This window comes from Neophocaena asiaeorientalis, unplaced genomic scaffold, assembly GCF_003031525.2.
Source record: "Neophocaena asiaeorientalis asiaeorientalis breed wild unplaced genomic scaffold, Neophocaena_asiaeorientalis_V1.1 scaffold33, whole genome shotgun sequence".
Lineage (NCBI taxonomy): Eukaryota > Metazoa > Chordata > Mammalia > Artiodactyla > Phocoenidae > Neophocaena > Neophocaena asiaeorientalis.
In genome coordinates this window covers 1,488,056-1,498,391 of record NW_020171988.1, presented here as the reverse complement: position 1 = coordinate 1,498,391, position 10,336 = coordinate 1,488,056, and the positions used below count along the sequence as shown (strand labels likewise).

At 44.3% G+C, this 10,336-nt stretch overlaps 2 protein-coding genes across 4 annotated transcripts in view; one reads left to right on the top strand and one right to left on the bottom strand.

Moving 5' to 3' along the window:
* Window positions 1–4,377: 4,377 nt before the first annotated feature.
* Window positions 4,378–9,419, bottom strand: DPH3 (diphthamide biosynthesis 3). 2 transcript variants are annotated; one of them, XM_024747925.1, is made up of 3 exons: window positions 9,175–9,413; window positions 8,589–8,663; window positions 4,378–6,864 (listed from the first exon to the last, which is right to left on the bottom strand). In XM_024747925.1, exons 1-3 carry the CDS (start codon window positions 9,280–9,282, stop codon window positions 6,799–6,801), a joined length of 249 nt encoding a protein of 82 aa, XP_024603693.1. In that variant the 5' UTR covers window positions 9,283–9,413; the 3' UTR covers window positions 4,378–6,798. The 2 variants fall into 2 exon arrangements, with proteins under 2 accessions (XP_024603693.1, XP_024603702.1); XM_024747934.1 differs by lacking the exon at window positions 8,589–8,663 and having other exon boundaries at window positions 9,175–9,419.
* Window positions 9,420–9,642: 223 nt separating this feature from the next.
* Window positions 9,643–10,336, top strand: part of OXNAD1 (oxidoreductase NAD binding domain containing 1) — a 49,604-nt gene continuing 48,910 nt past the window's right edge. For both annotated transcript variants that reach the window (XM_024747984.1, XM_024747993.1), the window contains exon 1: window positions 9,643–9,998. The gene's annotated coding sequence lies outside the window, so the exon portion shown is untranslated. The remainder of the gene's footprint in view (window positions 9,999–10,336) is intronic.

The following is a 10,336-nucleotide window of genomic DNA, read 5'->3' as shown; positions in this document are numbered from 1 at the left end:
GTGTGTTCGGCAAAGAGAACAAAGTTTCCACTCATTTAGCTACCAATACCTACATCTGTGTCACTTATTGGTGAAAAGCATTTCCATCCTGTTCTTAAAGTTTCTCTGTAATATAATTCTGTTTTTGTAAAATCCCCCCTTGGCACAGAGATTAGGCCTAACTCATAAACAGAAAATGCTTGCAGCATCTTTATTGGTTGAATGACACTGCTTATCCATTTTGGTGGGTAACTACTAATAACCTTAACACTTCTACAAGCAGAGAGTCCTTTTTTATGTCTAACTTCACGGATTTTTTCCCCCTTGACCTCAGCATCATATGACGAGTGCTTAGCCAAGCTAGATGGACAAGTCCTGAGTAGGCCATATTTTGCCAGGAATATAAAAACTATATCTGGCAGATTCTGTTCAAGGTCCAAAGTTCAAGTTTTCAGGCCTGGCCATGCAGATCATGTCAGACTTAACGTGTGAGCTTCTCACCTGATTTGAAATGGTCCGGATAACAAACTGTTGGACACCACTGAAATGTATCAGGGAATTTGTTGCAATAAAAACACTCAAAACGCATCATCCCCAAATTCCCGCAACCAGGATACCAGATCCATCAGTAAGGGGAGGCGGGGGGCGGGGGTAGTCTAGGTTCCCAGGGGTATTACATCTCACTTTGAATGACATTGTATGAACATATGTCCCATCTCTCTCTAGAATTAGAGCTAATAAATCCCTTCATGTGGATATATAGAGCAGACTTTGGAAATATTAACCTATTATTACCAGAATGACATTGCTCTAAATTTGAATGCAGAAAACACAGCCAAAACCTTGCTCATCTCACAACGCAAGTGTAGCAAAAATTAATCTCATGGAACTGTTGTCTGATGTCTGGCCAGCAAGAGAGGCTGACTTGATCTAATGTTTCAGTTAACATGGGGATAATGAAATCAACACCACAGTGTGATCTAAATGACGTCATGCTATCATCACTTTACCTGTTTAAAAACAAAAATGGTGTCCCACCCCTGCCTCGGCTTCCCCAACATTGTGTATGGTGGCAATCGGCTAAACTGGGACTATAGGACTACATTTTGCAGAATTCCCTTCTCTGTATGGTCCTGGGTGAGCATCGACCACCAGAGAAATTTTGTGCAAGATTTGGAAATGAGGGAATTCCCTGGTGGTCCAGTGGTTAGGACTCGGTGCTCTCACTGCCAGGGCTCGGGTTCAATCCCTGGTCGGAGAACTAAGATCCCGCAAGCTGCTCGACCAAAAAAAAAAAAACATTGGAAATGAGAAGGAAAGCAGCAGACATATTTTTATGTTCGGAAGGTTGGAGCAGGGCAGCAGGTCAGTGGGTGCTCACACACACTGTTGCCACCTCTGCCTTGTTCTGCGCCAACTACTTATGCAGTTCCCTGGTGAAGGGTGCCAGCCTCCTACAGACATCACCCACTGAGTCAAGGTTGGCAGTGGGGAGAGACAGATGTAGCTCCAGTTTGTATTTTCTTTTGTTCACACCAAGTTTGGCTGACGTGTAGCTACTTTAGTCTCAAGACCAGACGCAGAGATAACAGCCTTGATGCCTCCTTCTCGCTCGCACAACCACATAAAGCCTAACCCTCAGACAAATCCCTCGTCCTCTACTGCTCGTGGCTCTTTTGCTTTTCTGGGTTGACCCCTGACACATCATGGCTGAGTGCTGTGCTGTCTTAACCTTTAAATTCAGGCAAGTTCCTCAGACCGTAAGTCTTGGGTCATTTCTGATAGAGCAAAAAGTAAGTACGATTAAACTATTTTTTATTGAGCTCTTACTATGGGCAAACACTGTGCTCACTGCTTTACGTGTATTATTTCACTTAATCTCATTAAATGGTCCAAAGCCCTCACCCTCGCCAGTTCACTCTTTCATCATCACCAGTTGGTAGTTCACAGATACCTGCTGGCTACAGTAATAGTTCAGGTTCTGCCATTTGGGATAGTAGACTGGGACCCAATGCCCTCTGGGGTGTCCCTGGGTGCCCTGTCCCGCCCTCATGGAAAGAGCCTAGAACACAGGTGGTGCCCATTAAGAGTCTGTTTCCCCTCTTCCGCACCCTCAGTCTTGGCGTTAATCTTTGCCCAAACGTACAGGAAAGAGCTCAATTCCCCTCTAAAAATGAAGTCTGGCCCCAAATCTTTGCCTAGTGACTGGGTCCTGCTTGCCAGTCTCAGTCCCAAGTGTTGACCCCCTGAAGGAGTGCCTGGGCTCTGTGCCACATACTGAGATGCCCCACCCCTTACTAGACATTCACCTCTATTTGGGAGTCACTTCGTATGGAACCCCTTGCCCCATCAAATACCCCTCGTTTGCCAGGACCAAGATGGCTGCCTTCCTTGGATATCCCTCCCCCATTTTAAGAATTTTGTGAGCTAGTATTTTTAACTGTGATTTCTTTTTTATATGTCCTTTTTTAAAATATATAAATTATTTATTTTTGGCCACGTTGGGTCTTCGTTGCTGCATGTGAGCTTTCTCTAGTTGTGGCGAGCGGGGGCTACTCTCGGTTGTGGTGTGCAGGCTTCTCATTGCGATGGCTTCTCCTGTTGCCGAGAACAGGCTCTAGGAACACGGGTTTCAGTAGCTGCAGCATGTGGGCTCAGTAGTTGTGGCTCCCGGGCTCTAGAGTGCAGGCTCAGTAGTTGTGGTGCACGGGCTTAGTTGATCCGCGGCATGTGGGATCTTCCTGGATCAGGGCTCGAACCCGTGTCCCCTGCATTGGCAGGTATATTCTTAACCACTGCGCCACCAGGGAAGTCCCTTTCATGTGTCCTTTGTTTTAAACTCTTAAGAAGGAATAATTTGTAAAATGGTTTCCCAATGTAGTATGCAATCATGAGCAATTTGCTTTGTAGGAAGTAGGGAATGGAGTTAAAGCAATCCTAATTACTTACACATGCAGAAGCTGTCACTTCTGTAAGGTGTGTAATTAGCAGCCAGAGTGAGTTCTGGGAAAATGTGATTGTTTAAGCAGGGGGCGCAGCTAGGGGGCTACCCAGATTGGGGCTCTCCCACTGGGGTCATTAGCCCAGCTTGGGCTCTGCGGTCACTTGTTAAGGCTGATTGTATGTCTGGACACAAAGCAAGTGGCCGACTGAGCCCACACCTGTTTCACGTGCAAACAAGGTGTGACCATTGAAAAAACTGGATCCTTCTTACTTTGTGATTATGAATTTTCTTTTCCAGCTGAGTCTACTGGTTCTCAGCTTGGTCTTCACGTTAGAATCACAAGGGAGACTGTACTATTCCTGACGTTCAAGCTGCACCTAGACCAAATAAATCAGCCTCTCTTGGGCAGCACGGCTTTTAAAAGCTCCTCAGGTGGTTCTAGTGCATTGCCAAGTTCGAACGCCAGTGCTCAACCCGTGCTTCTCAAACGTTAGCTGCATCAGAACCACCTGGAGGGCTTGTCAAAACCCAAGCCCAGAGAGATTCAGTACGTGTGGGCAAAGGGTGTCCAATACTTTGCACTTTTCGTATTTATTCTAATAATATTGTCAGTGCTCAAAACAATGAATTCCTTTCGGTATTAGAGTAGATAACTTTGTTTTTGCACGTATGACAGGCATTGTGCTAAATGTTTTAGTCATTAGCTAATGTAATCATTTTCACAAGGCTGCTTCATTCTCATCCTTCAGGTCTCAGAAAAGGTGCCAGACCTGAGAAGCCTTTCATCTATTCTTTAGAAAGGCACCTGTATCACACCACATGGTTTGTTTCCTCCTGGGCCCTAAACACAGCCTGTTCTCTTACTTCCTCTCTTCTAGTTGCAAGGAAGCTCCACGATGGCAGAAACCAACCTGTCTTCCTCACTTAGTGTCCACCATGTGGCAAGCACTCCACAGACCCTTGCTGAATGAAGGAATCCACAGGGCAATGCTGGGGAAAAGGTACTATTATGGTCTACATTTCACATTCCAGGACATAGAGATACAAAAAGAAACCTGTCCAAGATCACAGTGGAGGAACTGAGATTCAAACTGTGCCCTAACTAGAGCTGGGCTCTCAAAGCACTGGTAAGAACTGATCATCAGTCTTAAATACCAGCCTTCCTTCCCAGCAATAAACTGAATTACTTACAGTCAACTGTATCTGCCTTTCTGCCGCTTACTTCAAAGCTATTTTTTTCCAACTAATAATAAAAATCCAGAACTGAAACCCATGTGGCCAAACAGTAGAAACAGTGGCAATTTCTTTCCTACTTAAAAACTGTACTGTCCACAACAGAAACCTTACAAAGTTCTAAAGCGGGTTAAAGATTTCTACCTCATATAAAAATCACATTATAACCTTTTAATACATAATGTTCGTATTTAGGGGAAAAAAAACTACATGAAAACAAATGGATGTAAATAATCTGGCTTTATTTAGCATGCCAATACAATTTATTCTGGTAATAAATTAATATGTACAGTTGTCAAAAATGTTAGGTGCTTTCCAATAAAAAGGTTTCTGACTGTGTACACTAAAGTATATGCAGAATCCTTTGACATGGAGTTACTGAAGAATGGAGTGTCTTTCTCTGTAATTCATCTTCAGCCCATGTTTAGTTTAAAAAGGTTTCAATTACCATTCCAGCTCCTGCAAACTATGAAGCCTGAAATTATAGTACTGAGTTTAGAAATACCCTGATCCAGTCTCCTAATTGTACGGATGAGGAATCCACTGGTCTTGCCAAAGATTACCAAGGCAGCAAGAGACAGAGCCTGGATTACAACTCAGTCCTCAGAGGGTCTCTGAAATGTCTGTGAAGCTAAACAAGGCATATACACCACACTGAACTCAAGTCGTATCTGTCAGACCCTGGTTTTACTTTCTGCTTAACACAGGATTAAATCCTGATGTGTTCTTTTGTGGTTAACAGATTTAGCAACTCAGCTGCTTTGGAATGAAATCATTCCCGTTATCACATTATCACCAATCGCCAGTGGCGCTGGCTTTTCTCCTGGGACGTTTGGACTTGGGCAACTTTTCTTCCTGCTCTTCTACGCTCACAGTGTAAGTGACATCAGGGATGTCTGTTCTTGTTTGAAATTCATCATCAGTTACCAGTATCTACGAAACCATCAGATCTGAGTATGGGACAGTTCGTTTCTCTCTGTAGCTCATCCCCACCAGTCAGCACACACCCTGCTCTGTTCACCTGAGCCGTCACTCGTTCCAAAGCAACTGTGGATTACTTCTGGGGTGTCAGTGTCCCAAACAGCGATGAGATTTCTCAACATATCAACACGCCATATGCTTCGCATAATGTACCAAGCAGTTCTGGCATACAGTTTTTGGTGATTTATGTCTCAGCCTAATGGCTTCACATAGCCATGCTGTTGGCCGGGGAAAAAAGGCCACTGGCCTGTTTTAATTTAAACCCCCAGTGAGTATGCTGCACATTTATCAGTTAGTAATAAAATGCTCACATGCTGGCAAGCTATTTTTCTAACTGCAGAAGCCATTTACAGAGCAACCCACCAGACACAGGTGAGTTTAGCTTTATGTACACACAGCAGAGGTGTGTATATAAAGGGAATTTTGGCATTTCTGTGCAAGTGGTTCTATTTCTTGCTATTCTCAGGGCTGTAGCAAAGGAAGACCGATAGCCTATCTTTGTATGTTTCTTTTTCTCCAGGGCAAGAGTGAATGTCTGATGTGGTTGCAGCTTATAGAGGCTTATTAGATGGGCCCTCAGGGGCATATTTAATTGGAACAGGCATCTCATTCTTAAGTTCCTCCTCAGCAAATACAAGAGTTGCTGTGGAAGCTTTACCTTTTAGGACTAGTAACTTGATTTGGTGGTAATGCTGAAAGCAGGGCCGCTAGCCATGAAGACTTGACATTAACCCCTACCTAGAGTGAAATTTCCTTAGCCTTATCTAAAAACAAATACACACACAAGAACCCAGATTCAGAAATGTTACTTGCTCTGTAACCACTCAAGCAGTTAATTTACTAAAAGTAGGCATATTTTTCTCCTCTCCTCCGTTACCAATTTCACTTTCTTTGGCTGTTTTTCTTTTTATCTTGTCCTGATTTTCAAGGAACATGCAGAATATTGATAAGGAAATTCCATATTCTTTGATCATTTCACTTTTTGACTTTTCTTCTTACTCACTACCTTTTAACTCTGGACAAATTGTGAGCTCAGTATATTTTCTCTTTAACACCATGACCAGAACCCAGTGTATGAAGTATAATGGAAATGACATGCTTAACAGAACACAGACATCTGACTCATGGCCAGCTCTTGAAAACTGGCCTGGCCAACTGAAGGTACAGTCCCGACTGACTGAAGGCAACTGATTTCCTTCAGTTTAGAACAGCAGAGCTGATGTCAAACTACAAAGAAAGGGCTGATTTTAATAATCTTAATAACCAACTAAAAAATAAAATCTTTTTTAAAATTAAAGAATCCTAATGACTTTGAGGTAGATGAAGCTGTTGTCAGATAATGAAGTAATTATGTGTAAGATATAAAAATAACAAAATTGAGTGAAAGAAAGCACTGATTTGAAATTATCTTCTTTTAAGTTCGGATGGAAAATTAAGAGCCCATCCAATTCAAAGTTTTGGCACAAAATCCGCGTATGTCATGTGGTGGACTTGCTTCTTCAACTGGAGATGAACTTGGCAGCCGATGGAAAGAATCCACACTCTATGGAACACCAAACTACAAAATGACTGTCCCCATGAAGAAGCCAGTGACTTTGCATTTGATTTTTCCAATTTGGCTCATTCCCCAAAATTCAGGCTTTGGAATCCTAAAGTCTGCTTCAGCACTTAACTAGCTCTTTGTTGGTGGAAGGGGCCGGGACTGTCTCTCCACACATAAACTGATCCTAAGACAGAACAAGAAATTATATTAATCACGGAGTGTCTGTGTCACAGATGCATCAAAGATAAACTCATTTTGTTACAGAATCAATCCAGCTCTGCTAATCTAAGTTTTTCCTTTGCTCTATCACTTCATTCTTGTTCAATGAGTCAATGCCAGCAGCAGAATCATAATCTTAAAAATGTATCAGTTTTTAGTCCTGAATTCATATTTAATGCATCTTATAAACAAACATGTCCCTCGTCACTACAGAGCACCCATTTCTCAGAAATCACATTTATAAAACAGACATCACACCTTTTAAGTTTCTGTATTAATTACTATTTGCACTACTACTTCTCCACTTCAATATTTGGTCACTCAAATACCTGCCCTCTTCAAAGTAATTACTTTTTTCAACTAAAGGGATAGCTCTTTATGTTTCCCAACATAGATAATCTGCAAATTAGCTATTTTGTAAATGAAGTTCAATCTCTGATGATTTAGCCTGGCTTACACCAGCCAGCCCAAGAAACCTCTGCCTCCCAGGTTACCCCTCATCTCCTGCAGTCTGATCCCCATAAGGATCAGCCTGTATTCTGTCCCTATTGATCTCTGACTCCTGCCCAGCACCTGGAACCCTCCCACTGTGTTCTTCAGAGTTTATGGTCCACCACCAACACGATGCTCCATATTCTTTAAAATGGCCCTGTGCCTTCCTGCTCTAACACAAGGTTCTCGAGAGGTAGCGGGGAGGAGGTGTTGTTTTTGTCTCTGGGGATATTTGGCAATGTGTGGAGACATTCTGGGTTGACATGCTGCGGGGTGCTACTGGCATCTAATGGGTAGAGGTCAGGGATGCTACTAAACAGCCTACAGTACGTGATCACCCGATTTAAAATTGCAATCTCTTCTCATACCAGCACTCCCGCTCACCCTTACCCTGTTTTCTTTTTGTTCCAGAACACATTTAAATGCAAGAATAAATCAGTAAACCTCTTAAGTGTCGTCTAAACTATAGCCTGCTTATGTCATGAGGTATGTGCCTTGTTCCCCCGCCTTGCCTATACTCATTTTAGAGTTCATCCTTAAGAATGTTAAGCTTTGTTATATGACAATTATATCAACAACAACAAAAACAAAAACCAAAACCCAGAGAAAAGAATGTTAAGCTTCTTATGAAGTTAAGACTCCATTCAAAGTACTGACCAAAAGTTGGGGTGGGCATTTATTTTGTTTTCTATTGTCAATAATCCTTGGGTGAAAACAGCAGGACAACTAAAGACTAAAATGAAAATTGTAAAATTGCAACTATGACTTACATCTCAAACAAGATAATGCAGAGTTCGATGTATAAGCCAGGTAAGAGATACTATACAAATGTTCCCTCAAAATAAGTCCAAGAGCTCTAAACAATTTTAATTGCTTATTAAATAAGGGAGGAATAAACACTGTCAATTAAATAATCTTTATAATTATTTTCCTCTATTTAATAAGTAATCATAATATTCACTAGATACAGAACAGTTTTCTTTATTGTCTTCTCCAAAGCTAAAAGAGTTAATCAAGTTGAGCTTTTAAAATTTTAATTTACTATACAGCTGCTTATTAATGGTTTTAAAAATTTGTTTTAAAAAACATAGCATTTACCTAGCACAAGATTAGAAAACATTCTGCACCTACCTATCACAGGCAGACTATTCTAGGTGCCTGCAACCCTCCCCCACCTTTTAAAATCTGACTCCTTACTTTGTCATAAATCACTTTTATAATGAGAGAGCAGCTAGGGCACGTTGCCACGTCTTCCCCATTCTCCAAATCTTCCTATAACAAAATCGAACACCGCACCGTCAGCAAAGTCTTCTCTTGGCGATCTCCTTCTCCCAAACCCTCCCACCTCTGTGGGCAAGCTCCTTTGAGGCTGGCCTCCCCACAAGGCATGTGAGGACCAAAAGCATCTTCCAAGAGAAATGCCAGCCCCACTCTTCCCTGGAAGCGTCACTTGGGATAAACACCCAGGAGGGTGAGTCAAGGCTCAGTCGCCTCAAAACCCCTGGGAAGACAAAAACACATACCTTCCTCCAAAGGAGTATCCCAGGAAGTGGAAGCTTAAGTTGGGAAGGATGGCGCCATCCACACCCTCCCCTCCCCGCTCCGGCCCGACTAAAGGCCAGAACCAAGTGCCGCCGACAGCGCGGAGTATCAAATTTGGGGGAATTCAGAAACGGATAAAAAAGGGCGTGGATAACTATGAGCCGCGTGGATCGGCGGCAGGAACTCGGCAGAGCGAAAGCGCGCCTGCTCCGAGGAGTCGCCGGGCGGGTCCCCGAGTTACCTTGGTGATGCAGAAGTTATCTCCACACGGGCAGGGGTAGAAGTACGTCTCCGAGTCCTCGTCATATTGGAAGTCCTCGATCTCCACCTCGTCGTGAAACACCGCCATCGTTACTGGGGCGAGCAGAGGTCTATCACCTCCACCGTCCGACCCAGGCCGGGGCCGGTCCAACTTCTAAGGCGCCGGCCCAGCCGGGCGTCGTCGCCGTGCACCTGCGCAGGAATGACCGCTTCCGGCTCAGAGACAATGACGCAACTCAGGGTTTGAGGTCACATGGGTGACCGGGTAGCGGTCACCATGGAGATGGAGGAGCTAGGGGGCGGAGACACGGGCGGACGGAGGTGGCTGCTCCGGGAGGTCGCGCCCCGCCCCGCCCATCGGACGGCAGCGACCAATAATATGTGAGGTTCGCTCGCGCGGCTGCTGCGTCACGTGGGGGAACACCGGAAGCTCTCCGTCGCCGGGGGCGGAGCTTGTCCCTACTCTGGGAACTGAGTCCCAGAGGTGGCGGCGGCTTGGAGGTTCCTTATTGAGGGGTTGGTTACTTGCCTCACGTCCGCGGGCCTTAGAAAGGCCTTAACCAGACCCCGCAGCGGGCGGCGGCCGGCCTAGGTAGCGTCGACCTTGCCCCTCGGCGACGCTGCGGAAAAGCGGGCGCGCTTTGTGAGTCTGAAGTGGCGGCGGGAACTGCTCGGACTCCGGAACGTCCCTCCGTGCCTCCCCGGTGACTGACGAAAAGCTCCCCTGGAATAGTGATTTCACCGAGTGACCGTGAGCTCTGGGCGACGCGTAGCTTGTAGTTCTGGCTGCACTCGGCTATTCAGGTACATCCCCGCCTCTTCCTCACCCTGGATTGTCTTCAAATGCCCTAAATTGTGTTGTCGAAAGGACCAAGCAAGATCTGTTACGCAAGTTGAGTTCTAGTCCTGTGTTTGCCAAGCATGTATTGATAATATTATATAACTACAATCAGGTGTTTCGCTAAGTATAGTTCTTCCATCAACCCTGGGACTTTAGATGTTATTCCATATTATTAATCTTTAAACTGAGATACAGAGAGTCACGTATCTTGACCGAAATCACACACCTAGGAAATGAAGAGCCTGTCTGTCCCCAAGCCTATGAACAAATTACTTAACTTGCGTGAACCACAGTTTCTTCT

What these genes read in the sequence shown, in the direction of transcription:
- DPH3 (XM_024747925.1), bottom strand. Translation starts at nt 9,282, where the DNA reads ATGGCGGTGTTTCACGACGAGGTGGAGATCGAGGACTTCCAATATGAC. An exon ending in ATAACTTCTGCATCACCAAG is followed by an intron (nt 8,664 to 9,174) that starts GTAACTCGGGGA and finishes ATTTTGTTATAG; the next exon opens with GAAGATTTGGAGAATGGGGA. An exon ending in TAAAAGTGATTTATGACAAA is followed by an intron (nt 6,865 to 8,588) that starts GTAAGGAGTCAG and finishes GTTCTGTCTTAG; the next exon opens with GATCAGTTTATGTGTGGAGA.